Source organism: Protopterus annectens, chromosome 5.part0, assembly GCF_019279795.1.
Source record: "Protopterus annectens isolate FY-2018-M chromosome 5.part0, PAN1.0, whole genome shotgun sequence".
NCBI classification, from domain to species: domain Eukaryota; kingdom Metazoa; phylum Chordata; order Ceratodontiformes; family Protopteridae; genus Protopterus; species Protopterus annectens.
Window position 1 is genome coordinate 663,244,129 of NC_056735.1, and position 18,963 is coordinate 663,263,091.

Below are 18,963 nucleotides of genomic sequence, written 5' to 3' on the forward strand. Positions count from 1 at the left end.
GTCCTTTCTGTTTTATCTCACTTACCCACTTCATTCTGCGTTGATGGATATGATTCTTTGCAGTTTTTCTGAATGTATTCATTCTTAATATACATTTTCTACAGTCTTCACTACCACATCTTTTAAGAACCAAACTTTTTTTTTTTATTTTGATTCAGTAACTGTGCAGCAGTAATGCGTGTGCAGCAGCACATATAGTGTTTTCCCCTTGTCTCATGAGAGAAATAAATAATTCCTCTTTCGTTGAGTAGGATTTATGAAATTCAGGCTCTCATATAAGTAAAGAATTTGCATAAATTTAGCATTTTAACATGCTTTTCAAATAATTATATTAATCCTTTAATATGAGGTTGTATAAAGTCAATTTTGGAGGGGGTTTACGTGCATTCAGTATTTTACAATTAAGAATTGGGCATGTAATCTTGGGTGAGTTGTAATTACCTGCTCTACTAATTAGTCATGGTTTGATTTGATAGAATAATGCCAGAAAATCTTGACTGCATACTGAACAGTAGCACATCAATGACTAATTCGTCAAAAGCAGCAAACCAAACACTGTTTTCATCAATGGCCAAATATGGCAAACTAAGAGACACAAAAATAGCTGACTTTGCAAAAAAAGTAAAGGCAACACTTTGTAGACAGTGACACAACAGACTATGACTGAGCCTGTGCATACCCACTGTCCTGGCTGGAGGCACCCCTACCACCACCACAGGACTGCAGCTGTTTCTGTCTGTTCCCTTAAGGAGATATACACCTTCTCGACTGCAGCTTCCCCTACCTATTTTCTGGGCCCTGTAAGTGTGTTCCCTGGGGTGTCTGACCCCTGTCATTGTTCACATTTGGGATATCCTCTATGCAGGTAGCCAGTGGTGTATCTGACTTCTAATTCTTTCCCTTACTTTGGACTTCGATTGATGCCCTCTCACCAAGGCATAAGGTACATTGGTGGTATAAAGGGTGCTTTAGCTGATGCCATCTTCACATTTCTTTTCTTTTGCAGCACAGTTTTAGTTGTATGTGTTTTCTAGTGTTCAGTCCATTGACTGGCCTACTTCCAGCAGCCAAACAAGTAAAAAACCTCCTCATACAACCTGAAACACTATTTACAAACCACATCAACTCCCATTACCCCTAGAACCAAACTCCACAGCACTGCACATGCTTTCCCTCAGGCACTTACTCTTTGGCAAGCTCTCCCCATTAACATTAAGGAAATCAATACGTATCTGAAATTCAGAAGGCAGTTCAAAAAGCACTTATTCATCCAAGCTAAATGTTCCTACTTCAACACAGGACATATCACCTAACCTATTTCCCTTCCAAGTCTCTTCTCTTATCTCGGGATTCACTGAAGACTGCCTCCTTTAGAAACTAATGCATGTATTGTACATTACATTCTGCTTGATTGTACAATGTGCTGTGCTTGTTCATTGTAATATATATATACATAGTAATTAGTCTGAACTATTCTGTTATTGCTTACATTTCCTTATTTTTTCTTTGTGAAATGTTTTATATCTCATGTGGACTGGACCTGAAATTAGTCAGTATTGGTCAATATTGTTCAGTGCACTACCCCACTAAACAAATACAAATAAATAAAGTACCCCACAGGGGATTGTTCTCTTAGTATCTACTTGATTGTTTGGCTCATGCCTGATTCTCACTCCAGATCCGAAGGGTATTTTATTTAAGTTTATATCTATGTAGTATGTGGGAAATAAATACCCCTCAAGGATTTAAATAAGTATTTGTTCTGCCTCAGGTCAGAGCGCAATATGGACTCCTGCCTGTATTGTTCTTCTTCCACCCCAGGGACCCTCCATAGAAGGTGTCAAGCTCTCCAGACATTTGCATCCAAGAACGGGGAGCTTGCTGCTTAAGAGTTGTCATGACATAAGACAAAGTTTTAAGAAAGGAAATATCAATAACAGAAAATTAAGAGTGTCTCAGATAATTTGAGTTTCTGTGAATCCACCAACCATATGTACAGACAGGTGTTTTTGCAGTCCCTATCCAAGTCTAAAATCCTGTGCAGTTGCCCCACCATCATTTTTTGTACTTCCTCCTGAGACTGAAGGCCCTTTGGTTTGGAGGCCTAATTTCAGAAGGGGAAAGTGGAATCCCTCAATACTAGTTCACAATGAGGTTCCCCATGACTACCTCAAGGTTTCAATCCCCAACCCATGATCTGAAACCTCCAGGCTTGACATTCCTGAAGTCATAAGGCACAAAACACTGAAACAAAAGACAGTGACTGCCAGCTTGCCTTGGCATAAGCTGGGCAGTACCCCCTTTCCTGTTCTACTTTCTTAGCTTCTACTGAATCATTAGCTAAGCTGGCTGAGCACTTTATGTCCTTTAAGAAGACTAAAAGGCCAGACTTGGACATATAGAAGTTGTCTGGAGGCTCCTTTAAAAAAGAGAAGGATGGATCATCTGCAAGAGGTCTCTGATACCCATGAGTCAGAAGTTGATGAGTTGGCCTATGTGGGCTAGATTCCATCTGCTGGATATTATGCTTCTGATATTGAAGATATCCTATCCTCAACTTCACCTCCAGAACATGTTTCCTTAGGAGATACTCTTCACAGGGTGATGTAGATTTTCCAGTAGGAAACTAGACCATATTCCGAAGCCCTGCAAAGGTAAAACCTAGACCTTTAGCTGTCCTTCCAGTGCTAAATACCCTGGAAGATATGTGCAGTAATGGATCCAAAGAGCCTGACTGCCCTCCACCTGTTTCTAGGAAGCCTGCGTTCACAGGAACTCTTTGAAAGCCCCATGTTTGGTATCTCTGGACCCAGCAAAGAAACTACCGCAGCTCCAACCAGAAATCATACTCCCTATGATAAGAGGAGCATTGATTCTTGACAGATTTAGGAAAAAGTATATACCTCTGATACCCTTTCTTTCAGAGCTTTAAACTGTCATTAAATACCAGCAAGCAATGACAAAGAAAATGAGGGCTAAAGTAGGGGGTACTGAAGACAAGGATCCAAATGAAGAGATGATGGACTCAAGTGACCTTTGATTCTACCTTAACAATTACTCAAAAATGTAGGTATGATGCTGTGGACACATAATGCAGAGCAACAGCTATAGTGTCTGTAATATGGAAATCTGTCTGGCTGAGGACCATTCCCCTGCCATAGAATGTAAACCAAAGATCCTAAATGCCTTATGAAATAAGGATCTCATGTATGCCACCCACAGCTCAAGAACTCTACAAAAATCTCTAAGAAAACGGAAAATCTAACCAGTCTGTAAGGCAATATTTTCAGGCTCATGTTCCTAAATATAGCAGGAGTTTTGCATCAAAAACTTGTGTCTCTAACTGTAAACAGGACAATGCTAGTGCTGGAAAATGGAAGAAGGGGAGAATTTATTTAAGAACGGCAAGAGAGGCCCAGACAAGCCTGGGGGACGCCAGGGCAAGAGAGTCAGAGGGCATCCTTGATACTCTGTATTCATCCTGAGTTGCTTCAGAAACCTGGTGCTCACAGTCAACAAGCAGATGTCCTACTTGAATCCCTCAAATAAGCTAGTTTTCCCGAGGGCATAATTGTACACCACACTGTGAAGAGCATTCCTTCCCCCATGAAAATGTGGCCATGTAACACAAAATTTCCAAATATTCAGCAGAAGACAGAAATCATTGCACAAGAGTTACTCAGGTCGCTAGCCTTCATAGCATCTTGTACCCAGCTCGCCTACACGTGATAAAGTTCTAACAGTACCTAAGAAATGAATGGTGACAGCATAACCGTTCCTTGTTGACCAAAATGCCTCTTCTTCCTAGCATAAGAAGCAAGATTGCATTGTAGATTCAACAATGTGCTCAGAATTAGAAAATACCCTTCTGGGCACCTCTACCTACATTGACTCCAACCACGGATTCCTCAGACCTGACAGTGGGGGGCATGAGACAGCCCTTTAAGTCCAAGGTACCCTGGAGGGCAAAAATGAGGGAAAAACTTAAAAACCTAAAAGAAATGATGGCAGTCATACTTGCATTGAAAGCACTCACTGTTACTGTAAAGCAAGGGGTTCTTTGGGTAAAAACACTGCAAATATAATGTGGTACATAAACAAACAACTAGGAATATGTTCTTACCTGCTCTGCAAGCCTGGGAGATGGCCTTGAAGGTGAATATGACAGGGACCATGACTACTATACCTTCTCAGCAAAATGTGTTAGAGGACAGGCAGGCCAGAAGCTAAGCAAACCCCCATGAATGGATGTTAAACAGGGATGTCTTTCCATATCTCACAAGGCTGTGAGATGTAGCAGAGATAGAATGTTTTGCCTCACATTTGAATAAGCAACTGAGAAAGATCTGTGACAAGACAACAACTGGAAATCAGATGCCTTCTCCCTGAACTGGACAAGTGTATTTCTTTACAATCTTCTTTTAATTCCCTTGATCTCTAGAGTATTGTTTAAAATCGACAAGGAAAAAACAGAAGTAATCCTAATACCATCCTTTTCACCAAGGCAACACTAATTCCCCTCACATGAACCATCTGCCAAAAGGAAAATGCAAAGGACTGCATCAGCATATAGACCTTTTAGAGCTCTAAGATGGCCACACATTGATCAACAGCTTAAATTCAGTTCTCCCAGTGTGAAAACAAAAACTGAGAAATAAGAGACACTGATATTGTCAGACAGGGTAAAATTCAGTTACTGGCTAGTAAGTACACTGCCTGGATGCCAGCAAAGAAGAAATGTAGAGAACCTGAAAGAAAATCAACCAGAAAAAAAGTGAAGAAAAAAACACTTTCTTGGAAGAATCCTGCAACTGTTCAGCAAAAAAGAATTCAAGCTTCACCTCTGATACAAGAGATGGCTTTCAGTAATTTAGTGGAAAAAAATAAATCAAATGAACTCAGAGGTGGTTAAAATAAATGAAATATTGTATGAATATATCAACTCAAATAATCAAAGGTTGGAAAAAGTAGAAGGAGCTTTAACTAGCTATTCAGATGAACTGATAAAACTGCAAATATTTGAGGCTAAAATGAAGAAACAGCTGGCTGAGTATAAGCCTTCTCAATAAGAACTGTTTAAAAAAACGGCAGAATTAGAAGTCAGTTTGAGCATAGAAAACCTGATATTTTCTGCTGTATGAGAGTGACTGGAAGAAACAGACTTTTATGAAAGCACAAATAAGCAAATTGACTGGTATTCCACAGCAGGATTTGTTAGCAGAAAGGACACATCAAGTGTATGCTACAATCCTGGCCATGGGAAAGAGACAATACCTGTTTTTGTAAAGATGCAATCATATTTAGAAAGAAATACACATGTGAATTTGGCAAAGAATGGATTTCCGGATAGATATTCAGAAAAATATTGGGGACAAAGGAAAATGGGAGTTATAATATTGATTACTATAAGGGCTCCAACAGTGATAGAAGAAGGGAAAAAAGACAATAGTAGTAGAGTTGTTGCAGTAAGGCACTGTTGTCAAAGAAGGAGGATTGCACTGGCATGTACTTATACCGCACCAAAAACTGCTATTATGGAACTTAAGAAACTTTTGGGAGAAATTGTCAGCTTTCAGCAGGGAATACTACATCTAGGTGGGTTGTGGAATTTGATTTGTAATATTGAGAATGTATCAGGGGAACCTATAACAAAATAGGATATATTCTAAAGAAATTTATATTTGGTATGGAAGACATGAATTCAGTAGCAGGAACTCAGACAGAATTTACTTATTATTCCCCAAGGTACAATAACTGGGTTAGACTGGACAGAAATGATATTTCATAAGAGCATCTGAATTTAAATGAAAGCTTCAGCACAAATACAATAACTATTTCAGATCACACATCAGTAAAATTTAAGTTAAAATTGCAGGGTAATGAAGTAAAAATGAGACACTGTTTCTTTCTCACCTATTTGTTAAAAAGGGAATAATTTAAGGTATGGGTAGAGGAAATTATTTGGGAGTTATTAGAGAAGATAAAATTTACTTCAGAGGTGATAGCAAGTGAGTGAGATAAAATAAAAATGGAGTTGAAACATTTGGTAGAAATAAAAGAGTAAGAAATATGGTTAAGAAATAATAGGAATTATTTAGAGGGGCTGACAAAATTACAGTATTACAGAATAAGGGGAATCTCACAAAACAAGAAGAGGCACAACTGCAGAGTACTAAAGAAAAAAACAGGAGAGTATTTGGATAATATGCATGTGTTTAGAAATATTACTCATAAGCAACTATATATTCATAATAACTTCAGAGCATAAAAACTTTTACCACAACAACTTAGGCAAAAGAAAATAGAAAGGGTTATCATCAAACCTAGGGAGCCTATAACAAGAAAAATTATCAGAGATCCTAAAGAGGTATTAGAGATATTTATGAAATTTTATGACAATTTGTATAAAGCAAAGAAATGTAGACATCAAGAAAAAGCACAAATGTAAATACTTATGGAAGATTTAATTATACCAAGGTTAGAGGTAGACAAGTCAACACCTAATAGTTAAGATAGGAGAAGATGAGATAAAAAAGGTGATGTATAATCAATCTTCAGAAGAGTCTCCAGGAACAGACAGTATTCCTGTGGAAGTTTGGAAGCAAAGAGGAAAGAAAGTTATAACGATCTCATAGATTTTGTTTAAGAGTATTTTAAAATCAGAGGAAACACCAACATCTTGGAAAAAGCTGTTCGGGCTATATCAACTAAAAATGGTAAACATCCATCAGACCCAGTTTGATATAGTCCTATTTCAATTTAAAACTGTGATTATAAAGTGTTTATTTCTATAGTAGCTAAAAGAATGGTAAAGATGTTGCCAAAAGTGATAGCTACTGATCAATGTGGTTTTGTGGAGAGTGAGGCAAACATCTGACAATATTAATAGAACAATGATGATCTAGAGGGAAGCATGATATAACAAAATACTACTGTTGTTGGTGGGTCTTGATGCAGAGAAAGCATTCAACAGAGTAAGCTGGGATTTTATGAGTAAAACAATGGAAGTATTTGCTTCCACTCTTACAATAATAAGGTTAATTAGGAGGATATATGAAGGATCATTGACAAGAGAATTAAAGTGGGAAGATTTCTCTCTGGTAAGTTTATTTGAACAAAGGAACATGCAGGTGTGTCCTGTTTCCCCTTCATTTGCCTTATATTTAAAGACATAAAAGAAAAGGGATTCAGATACTCAAGGATATAACTGGTATGGTAATAAAGAAAAGTTTACTTTATTTGCAGATTATATTATTTTGTACCTGATAAACCCAGAAAAGGACATCTCATTATTGTGGAACATTTTGAGACAATTTCATGTCTTTTTGGGATATAAAATTAATGAAGATAGAACAAAGCTGTAGCCATTAACCATGTAATAACACATAAATTGTTTCAGCAATACTTATATTTATGGGGACATGATAAGATAAATTATTAAGGTGCATGGATTAAAAGGCTTCTGTTATGGCAGCTAAGGAAATGTGGGAAAAGACAAAAAAAAAATAATACAAAAACTGAGTAACTGGAAGCTCTTGTTTATGGATATGGATAGTAAGATACAAGCAGTGAAAATGTTTTTAGTCTCTTTAGTTTTATATACGGTCAAGCATAATTTTATCAGTCAGTAGAGAAGTTGTGGATAATAACTAATAAAGAATTGAAAACATTTTTCTGGGAGGGGAAGATGGCAATTATTAAGTGAGAGAAGCTGGTCCTTCTAATATAACAGGGTGGTTTAGGATTACAGGATTTGAATGGATATTTTAGAGCTACACAATTAAGGATTATATATATATATATATATATATATATATATATATATATATATATATATATATATTTGTGTGTGTGTGTGTGTGTGTGTGTGTGTGCGTGCGCGTGCACTCATATGTAACACAAGCACAAGGTTATAATTCAAAGTAGAAACGGAAAATGATGATTTTGTATGCATATCCTTAAGAAGACGAATAGCAATCATGCAGAATATTATAATCATAAGGTAGCAGAAAGTATGATAAGAACTAAGCCATCATGAGAATGGGGAAAGGAGATTTTGCCAATATGGATACCTCCAAGTAGTGGTAAAGAAAATAGGCAAGAGGGGGGCTGGAATTTACTGGAGAAAACTACAAAGGAACCAAGGAATTGGGAGCAAATAACTAGAGATGGAAAGGCAACAGAGTGGGTGGAGGCCAAGAAGAGGTTTGGACTGCATACTAGAGACGATCTTCCATGCCAATAATTGATATCAGAATATAGAGAAAGAGAAAGGAACAGGGAAATAACTCCTCTGGTAGAGGGTTTAGTTGAATCTAGAACAGAAGCAGATGTTAGTAATGGGATGATTAGTAGATCAAGCAAAATATTGTACAATAACTATAAGGATCAATCAAAGGAAGTTAGAAATTATTGGTAAGAGAGGCTGAAAAAGCACTTTACAAGAGAGCAATGCAGGGCATATGTTTGGCTCCCAAGTGTGCAACAAAGTCCATCACATTCAGGATTTTGGCTTGGAAGTGTTTGCATAAGTATTTTTATACTACAAGTAGAGTTCAGGTAGATGGCACATGTTGGAGATGTGATAGGGAAGAAAGAGGTAGCAGGGAACATATGTTTTGCGGTGTAATAAGTTGGCAGATTTTAAATACATTTTACAGGCAAAAGCATAGTTGTTCAACCAGCACCTTGGACTGGTAATATGAACCAGTGCCCCACTCCATCAGTGAAAAGCAAAAAAAAATAAAAATAAAATAACACTTCACTGTCATAAGCTAATTGCTATATTACAAGTGATTGGCTTATTACAGTTAAATATATACCCACAGGCCTTCCACTGTAAAACAAAAATAAAAAAAATAAAATATTAAAAAAGATTTTTCTAATAAAAAATGCTTTTTATTCAGTCACTCTAAAAAGTAAAAAATAAGGAAGAAGAGTGAAAAGTTTGCAAAAGAAACACAGACAAACTGATTTCCAAAAAGCACTCAAGGTTAGATTTGCTGATCCTGGTAATGAGGTACCAGAACAAGTAGCAAAACCAACCTCAAATGCTATTGTCCCAAAAAGGTTATCTAAGTGCATGCTTTGTATAAGAATATATAAAAAGTTTAATGACCTAGTTGGAGTGAATGTGATGGTATTCTGGACATAGAGATTGTGCCAAGGGCTTCAGTTGAGCTAATATTGCATAATATTTTGCATGGACATGTTAAAGTTTAAACAGAGGAATATCTATGCATTGTAGGACAAGTTAAATGTCAGCACATCAAAATGTCTTTAAATATGGGCATTTTGAGCCCAGTGTTCTGTCCAAGGCAGAAGATTACTAACACTATGGCAAAAAGACAACTTTTTTTCCTATAGGTATTTATTAATGGTCTGTTTCATACCAAGTCACATTATTTGATTGCACTTATTGTTTATCATACTTACTTTGATGATGACAGGCTATGTGGCAACAGTTCCTCTGCAAAGTAATCATCTTTCTTAAAATGCAATGTATTTGCAAATGAAGAATGTCTCCATATCAGGTTCAGATGATCTGACCATAATAGATAGTCAGTGAACAATGAAACACCTGTGATTCATTGCATTACACACAATGAATCTTGGCTATACTTCAGCCTATGAGGGAGTACGTATCAGTTCCAACTGCTATTTTCCTGGTGGGTGTTCCTATTTACTTGGACAATTTGCATACATAATGACATGCAAAACAACATTTTTGAAATCTCTAGAAAAGGAACAATTTAAGAATATATGGTTGCTGTCAGACCACATAAACTTCAATTGATTGACTAAGCCTGCAAAACCTTCTGATCTGGTTGGTAAAATAGTGTTGGAGAGTGTGTGTGTGTGTGTGTGTGTGTGTGTGTGTGTGTGTGTGTGTGTGTGTGTGTGTGTGTGTTGTCTCGTTAATGACAGAGGGACAGTATTTTGCTTAAAGACTAAAATATTGTCCCTTTGTCATTATTTTTAGTCTTTAAGTAAAATATTGTTCCTCTGTCTCATTAATTACTGAGGGACAATATTTTACTTAAAGAGCAAAATATTGTCCCTCTGTCATTATTAGAATGCTTTTTATTGAAACTAGCTTAGGGAGACAGAACCACAGAGAGACAGAACCATAAAGCCAATTTCAATAAAAAGCATTAAAAAAAGGACATTCCTTCTACTGGCACACCAGGTGGCCAAATGCATGACACTCTCACCCTCCCACCTGCAGCAGCCATTCAGGTCCCATTTCTCTGCCCTGTCCCAACCCTCCTTCAACATATTAAAAAAAGAAGCGTTGTTCTTTTTAACTGTAGCAAACTATTTGCTAAAAAATGTAAGAAACTATTTACTACAAATGTAGCACAGAGGTGCTACAGTTTATACCCTGCCTGCACAGAGCACTGCAGCTCTCATGTTTCAGTTAAAAAAAGAAAGAAAATTATGTTTTTTTTACTTTTAAACTGTAGCAAACTGCTTGCTACAATGTAGTGCTAGAGTATTCAGGTATGACTGCAAATGCAATACTCACTTTTAAAAGCTGGTATTGCATTAAAGTGAGATTGAGATCACCTGATCACACCTCCCAGCACTCTTAAGACTAACAGTTTGAATGATCTAACTTTGATTACAGGTAGGTGCAAGTATTCCCATGATGTGAGAAACCTAGCAAGTACTGCTATGGATAAACATATGGCCTTTCTCAGCTATGTACGTAACCTAAAGAGTAGGACCCAAACATGTGCAGAACTGGTGGCCAATGGTATTACATACACTGACCCCACAGAGATAGTGAACCTGTTAGCAGGTAGGTCTGGTGAAAATTTCACTCCCTTATCCCCTCCTAACTTACAGCAAACCCTCCTCCAAGCTTCCTCCCACCTTACATATCGGAAGAGCAGGTCCTCAAAGCCCTGTCCAAGGTAAAGAACATGGCCTCTATGGGACCTGCTGACATCCCAGACTGTCTTCTAAACAAGCTAAAACATGAAGTAGCATCACCACTAAGCACGCTTTTCTATCATAGCCTAACCACAGGGTTTGTTACTGTGGAAAGGAGAACAACTACAGTTATTCCCCTCCATAAAGGTGGCCTAGCAACAGACCCAGGGAATTACAGACCCATAAGCCTGACCAGTCTCACCTGTAAGGTCATGGGACATATCATTATATCATAAATAAATAAATCATAAATAAAGACATAGTTGACCTCCAAACCATGGGTCCTACCCAGTTCAGCTTTGTGAAGGGCAGATCCTGCCTGTCAAACCAATTAATGTTAAACAGAGCACCTCTATGACACTGTTTAACAGGAACCTGGATGAGTGGATGGGACACCATAAATTCTTACCAGGGATAGTGCCCATAACCCTCCTGAACATGGGCAGTCACCACTAAATGCAATATTGGGTATTGACTAGTACTTCTACAATATTACATTGGGTTGAAACAGATAGCCTTAAAATGGCCTCCGGGTCAATAGTCTAGTAATCTCCCATGATTCTATGATATTAGGAAAGAGGCTAGTAAACCTAACAAAAGAAAATCATACCTAAACAACTGGAAAATATTTTCTTTCTGGTGCTAATCCAGGGACCTTAACCCAAAGAGAGCTACAAGTGGCTATGGTCCTGGAATCTGTCAAGTCAGGTTTAGCTTATACCTCTGTAAAAGTACCTGTTTTTGTTATTTCAGCCTGTCTATCTATGGACCCTACTATGCATTCCAAATCTTCAGTCAAACAATTCATCAAGAGGATTGTTTACAACAAAGCATCAGAAAATAATTTTTTTCCACTAATGGATCTCAAGTATGTGTTAGGAAAAACTGTCCCCGGCCACTTTTCATCCAGCAGCTTCATTTTTTCTACAATGTATTCTTGGAAGACCCTGCTTTTGGTGGCCATTGCCTCTTTCAGAAGGATTTCAGGGCTCCATGCCATCATGTGCAAAGAACCTTTTCTAAACTTTTATCAGGACAGGATATGCCTATGTGCCAACGTCACTTTTGTGTTTAAAGGTGTATCAGAATGACCTTGAATAAGGTTTACTTATCATTTTACTTTCCAAAGCCACAGGACTCAGGATAAAGGACCCTGATTTCCCTTAATGTGCATAGATAGTTGAGATTTTACTTACAAAAAATCAAGGAATTCAGAAAGTCTGATCAGCTATTTACCTGTTTTCCAAAACAGAAAGAGGATACACCCGTTAACAACCAAACCCTTTCTAAATGGCTAGTTCATTGCACTTCCATTTTTTACTCAAACTATGGCAGGACTATTCTACACCAGATTAGTCTCTACTCCACTACAGCCACTGCTGCCACTACAATCTTCCTTGGTGGGGTCATTATCCAGGCTATACTTGAAGCAGCCACATTGAAAATGTGTGCTTTGGGAATCCCTCCAAATATGAGGACTGCAATAGCGAATACTACAAATAGTGTATTAGTACTTTACCATAAATGCAGTAGTGAATACTGGTGAAAGTATGATGAATTGATGGCTGTTTAGCTTGAGCAATTTCACTGTTGCAATCCAGGTACCCATCCTTCTTCTCTTTTCTTCCTTCCTTCCTGTTGCCCTAAGGGCTGGGGTGGCTCATTAGTTCCCATTAAAAGTCTTCTTTCTCATTGCCTCACTGGGTCTCCATCACTCCTCTGTCTATCCACTTCCTGAATAAGGGGATTGAAGTCATATGGGGTAGAACTAGAGCAGTTAGATCCATACCATCTGGTCCACTAAGGGTCTTTTGCCAGGGTCCTCTCCCTGGCTATTGTGGGGGCAAGAAATATCTGAAGATGGCATTGGTCAACACACCCTTTATAGTACCACCAGTATAACTATGCCTAGGTGGGATGGCATCAGATGAATCTCAGTGAAGGAGAGTAAAGCTCTGCAGGTTGAACAGGCCATGGGCTACCTGCATGCAGGATTTGCAAAATATGAGGAATACATCAATGAATCTACTCCAAAAGCTACATTTGTTGTAAATTTCTAACCCAACTATGTTTTTCTTTCTCTTGTTTATAGTAGCCTTGGTCCAGCAGAAATAAATAGTGGAGATGTAGGGATTATAACCCACTCACACATGGGGATGGGGGTGGGTGCCAGACAAATGGACCTCTTGCCTTGGCATTTTCACAAAAGCACCTTTTAGTTTTTTGATTCTAATAAAGTGGTTATGTATTGCTGTCTGGTGTAGTATCATGCAAATAAGACTATCATATGTAACAGTTTTGGCACAATGGAATCATTGTGTTTGCTCTTTTTTAACTTATGTATGTTGTTTTCTAGTTTTCAGAACTGTATGATTCTTCATCACTGGGGAAATATTACTTGAACTCTGTTATCACTGCTTTTAGGTAAGTGGCTTCCATAAAATATATCCTGTTCCACATGTGTTTTTTTTTTTTTTATGTTTATTAACGAGGTATGTCCAGTAGGGCAGGGTCATACCTCTCAACTATTTAAAATTTTGCAAAATATCCAGATTTTAACTTCATATGCTTGTGCTTTTCCTCACAAAATTTAGGGTTTTCTTGAAAAGAAAAGAGGAATGTAGTGACCAACTTCATGTTAGATGTAATAGTCTTGGGCTTAAAAGTTGCTGTCTCTCGCAAGTATCCCTTCTGTTTTATTTGTTATGGTTAGTCTTTTACTGTCTCCTACTCTGTATGTTGCTTTTCCTCCCACACCATTTCCACTAATATTGTGTCTCTTGCACTTAAGCTTGTAGTGCACTACTGATTCAGCCCTAGCATGAGTGGAGCCCCCCCACCCCCACCTTGAAGTCTCTCCTGATGTTTTTTTCCCAGAACTGAATGAAGGTTTCGGTGCCTAAGTGTCACAATCATAGGTCGGTCTCAAGAATAGTTCTTCACTTAAACACTCTACCTAAGATAATGAAACCCTATAAGAATCCGTACTTATTTAATCTTTCAGCTAAAGCAACTATATTTCTAGAACTCTCCACCGGGGATGACAGTTGACTTCCACTTTCTCTTAATTCTGGGCAGTCCACCTTTCCTCCTCCAGTAGCTTGATCTTTGTATGTGTACTCCCTTTCTTTCCCTTCAGACTTAAAATGGCAGATTCCTGTCTGCAGATAATTTCAAAACCCACTTGCCTCAGGTTATCTTATAATCACTTTATCAATTCAATTACCTAACTCTTAAGCTACAGTCCTAACTCACCTCTAACAGTACCCACCTCGTCTGCATCTAACCCTAACTCATTCACTATTAAGTCCATACAAACCAGTTACATAAAAAAGTTCATAATCAAATTAAAACCTTGTACTCTCACTGCTGATCAACTCCCTAATGAATTTCTAAACTAGCAGTTCCTTACATCTCCTATCTTATGTCTATAGTAAACAACCACTCCATCTCTGAACAATACGTACCTCTCCTCTGGAAAATTTCTCATATCATCCTCCTTAACAAAGGTTGCCCTTCTAAAGACTTCTCAAACTATCAACCTATTGCCATTCTCTCCTCCTAGCCAAAATCTTAGAAAAATGCATTCATCAACAACTACTTAACCATTTCCTTAAGAACAACCTCTTATCCAATCCCCAACATGGCGTCTGACCTAAGCATAGCACTAATGAAACACTTATAAGTTTCACTAACAATATAAACCACCTCAAAAATGAAGGCCAAGTTGTCTCATCAGTTTTCCTCGATATGTCCAAAACTTTTGATACAGTCTCCCACCAAATACTTCTCAACAAACTAGCAACATATAATCTTAGTACAACATCCCTCACTTGGTTTCACAGCTATCTCCCTAATTGACAGCAGTCTACAAAATGGGAGCACAAACTCACACCCCCTACTACCCATCTCTGTTGGAATCCCCAAGGCTACATACTCAGATCTCTCCTCTTCATCATATTTACCAACAACCTTAGTACCTCTACTCAGCTAGCCTCTATCATTCAATACGCCAATGGCACCTCTCTTATCTGCTCTGCCCCCTTACCTCAGGAACTACAAATAAACACAAAAATCTCTCCAAATCATAGAAAACTACCTCACTGAGCATCAACTCATACTCATCCCAAACAAAACCAAGTTAATGGTCTGTAATAAAAAAGCTAAAAATAACCAACCCACACTCACCATCTACTATAATGGTACAAAAATGTAACCTGTCAGTCAAACTAAGCTCCTAGGTGTAACAATAGATAACTATCTAAAATTTGACAAACATATATCACTTACGATTAAAAAAGTCTACATCAAACTTGGCTCACTTTCTAGGGCCAAACCATACCTGAGCAGCAGCGCCAGATTATCCACAACCAGATCCCACCTACTATCCACTCTCCTTTATTGCTTCCAAATATTTACCAACCTGCACAAGTCCAATTTGAATAACCTAGTGACTTGCTGTAACAAAATAGCCAAGTTTGCCATAAACCAACCCAACAAATCTCATCACTATACTTCAACTTAACTGGATTGAATTACACTGCCGGTTATCTGTCAGCCAGCTAACCATTGCATATAGCATCATTCATAAGCCTAACAACTGCCCTGCTCTCCTTGATCTAGTTCAACCTAATACAAACCTTAGGTCTCATAGATCAACTGACAAATTAATTCTAAAGGTAACTAAATCTTATAACTACTACAGACTCCTTTTACTCTAATAAAATAGCCAAAACCCAGAACTTACTACCCCAGCACATCGTAAAAAATTCAGACAGTCACAAATTCAAACTACTCCTAAAAAGAACACCTCACTAATCACTAGCTATGCTCCTGCACAGTTCCAGCCTAATTCCACTGCCATGTGCCCTCTTACTCTAACTAAATCAAATACAGCGACTTATTAATTTGTCTGTTTATTTCTCTTCTAACCTAACAACTACATTAAAAAAAAGGTTTGTTGTTCTTGGCATCATGATTTGCATACTCAATTGTGATATTGTGAACTAGTTGAGAACTAGCCTCTTTGTTACTTTTTAATTAAATATGTCTGCATTTGTGCATGGTAAGACATACTCTGTATTTTTTGCTTTTTACTGCTGTTTTACTGTTAATAGCTTTTTGGAGATTTTCTCCCTGGGTCTTCACTGAAAACAGGCTCCTAGCCCAGTCAGACAATACCCGGTAAACAAATGTAAATAAATAAATAAATAATAAATAAAATAAAATCATTGAAGACCGAAGTTAATAAATAATGAAAAACATTTGACTTTCAGACTTCAAAACCTTAAGTAAGTGCATACTAATGTATGTCCTATTATTCTAGTAACTTTCTGGACCTCCTTCATACCCTTTAACAAACTCTTGTCAAGTTATCTAAATGAACATTGGAAAAAAAACCTTTTCCAAATGGTTTGCTAATATTCTGGCAGATATCTCTACCTCAGTAGGAAGTAGAGAAATAGCTTTATGAATATTGGTGGTGTGTCCTTTTTCCCCTCCTTAGGGAAGGAAGGATACTATATTGGTTAGTCCCCTCTGGTATGGTAGAGTTACGGTATCCGCCACTTCTCTGAGCAATAACATAAACTGTCCACTCACATCCTTCTTAAATCTTTTATAAAAGATATGCAGGTATGTCATCAAGCCTAGGTGCCTTTCTAACTGTCAACATTTCAATTACCTGATAAATCTCCCCCAGAATGACTGGCAAATTAAGCTACTGTAAACCCTTTAATACCAAAGAACTAATAATAAAATGCTACTAATCCTGACAACTTCAAAAAAGAATAAACTCGGAAATCTTATTGAGGAAAGATGGAATACACTCTAGTGATGAAAACATACAAAACTGATGAGGAGTATCAGAGCCACTTGAAGTCTCCGATCCTGTTAGAGATATTATTAGTGAGATGAAAGCATCTGCTACATCTGATTCTTTTAAGTTTTTTTGCATGTTTTCATCACTTTGGATTACATTCCACCTTTCTTCCATAAGATTCCAAGTTTATTCTTTTTTACTCCAAATCCTCTGCTAATACTTTTGGACCCAGAATACCACCAAATAAGCTTTTTAGGAGAATCTATCCATGGGTTAAACCAAGGAATAAAGCATGGGGTAAAAATCTCCCAAGACTTGGATTTATGTCACCTGGGATCTGCCTCCCCTTACTTTTCCAGTCCTGAAGCATACTGACATTTTATTACCTTTTCTCCTTCTTAATCAGTATGCTACAAGCTTTCTTGACTTACTTCGCCTAGAAGAATTCAATGAGCCCCTTCCTTTTAGAAACAGTTAGGTCCTTGTTATTGTTACAGAACTATCCTATCCACTCTTAAAGCTGAATCTCACTTATCCTACCTTTTAAGCAATAAGGGGTTTAAGTACCATTTACTGATATGCTTATGACAACTAAGGTCCATAAAGATCAAGTTAACCATACAGCAATCCTAGTCTACATTGCTGGTGTCTGATTGTTCCCTTTACCCCCCGATCCCCATTATGATGTTGATGGTGTTGTGGCACTTTATAGAGTCAACCCTGGTGTCTAGTGGTTCCCCCCACCATGTACATCTTAGGCAGTTGAACATTGCCAAATACTGCAATGTGGTGGGGATTGCTAGAATAATAGGACAGGATCGAGGTGGTTCCAAGAAGACAGCACATGCCTAATTAGCATATGCTTCTCCCCCAAGAATCTTTCATTACTATTCAGCACAGCTATAGGCTGGCCCTTTGTGTCACTATTCATGGCTTCATGTTAAAGGACTGTGCAGCACTATGTAAAGACAGTTACTGAATCACAGAGGTATACATGATGCAGAACCTTCTTGAATCTGGCCCCAAGGGAAATCTATTTTTTGAAAGAAATTAGAATGGTACATTAAAATTCAACTGAAGCTCAAAACTGCTTCTTTTGTGGCCTTACGTTTGACTTTAAATGTTAACATGTCAAGGACTGATGAGTAATGGAATGTTGCTTGGTTTAAAAGGATTTTAAGTAAACTGCATATTTGGTAATGTTTTGTTATGTAACTTGGAAGGATTTACTCAAAATGTACTTCTGTATATGGAATGCAATTTTAAATCTAGTTGGCAGAACTCTGCCTTCAAATTCGAACCACAATACGATCACAACTTCAAATGCAAAGGCCACACACCACAGGGAAAGGAAAAGCTTGGAGCATGTTTTGTGCTGCAATTCAATGAGAGAAGTGAAGAAATAGTCAAGTCACTGCAAGGGATGTGGGACTATTGTTTAAGTGACGCCATCAAGGGTATTCTAGGTATCAAACCTAGGATTGTATATAGTAAGGGGAACAATTTGAAAGGGATTTTAGAAAGTGAGGACAAAATCAAGACATCCAGAATGTCCAAGTGTGGTCATTGTAGAAGCTGCAGGTATATAGCAGAAGGCTCCAACATATGTGTCAAAGGGTGGGGTTATTCGTTACCTTGCCCGGGGAAATGTAATTGCAACACCAAGAACGTAGTATATGTGGGTCTATGCATTACCTGTGAGGCATTCTACATAGGTATGACCACCCGTAGGTTACGTGATAGGATGATGGAGCACGTAAGAGCCATAAAGAACAAGGATTCCCACAACGCACTTTATGTTCACAGCATCAACTGTAGGGAATTTAAGAAGTTTGTATTTTTTGTTATTGATAGAGTAATGTTGGATCAGGAGGGTGATGTAGGAAACAGGGTAGCATTATTGGAAACGATGTGGCAATTTAGATTAAATGCCACTAGATACCCTGGAATAAATGACTACATTTCGATAAAACCGATTCTGAAATACAAGGCTAGTATTATATAACTTATTGGTATAACAACAATTTGAGGGGAAAAAATATTTAATTTACACACTACAACGGATAAAATTTTACAATAAAAATAATAAAAAATAATAAAAAATACATCTGATTATAAATTTTTAATTTCACTTTAAAATAGAATGTTATGTTATGATGTGTATTATGTGTACACATATATGTGTGTCATTTTTTACAATGACA

At 37.6% G+C, this 18,963-nt stretch overlaps 1 protein-coding gene across 1 annotated transcript in view; it reads left to right on the forward strand.

The window, feature by feature from the left end:
• LOC122802743 (suppressor of tumorigenicity 14 protein homolog) overlaps positions 1 to 18,963 on the forward strand; it is a 910,319-nt gene that overhangs the window by 177,884 nt on the left and 713,472 nt on the right. The window contains exon 4 of the mRNA XM_044072511.1: positions 13,295 to 13,362. Within this exon, the coding sequence (XP_043928446.1) occupies positions 13,295 to 13,362 (68 nt within the window). The remainder of the gene's footprint in view (positions 1 to 13,294; positions 13,363 to 18,963) is intronic.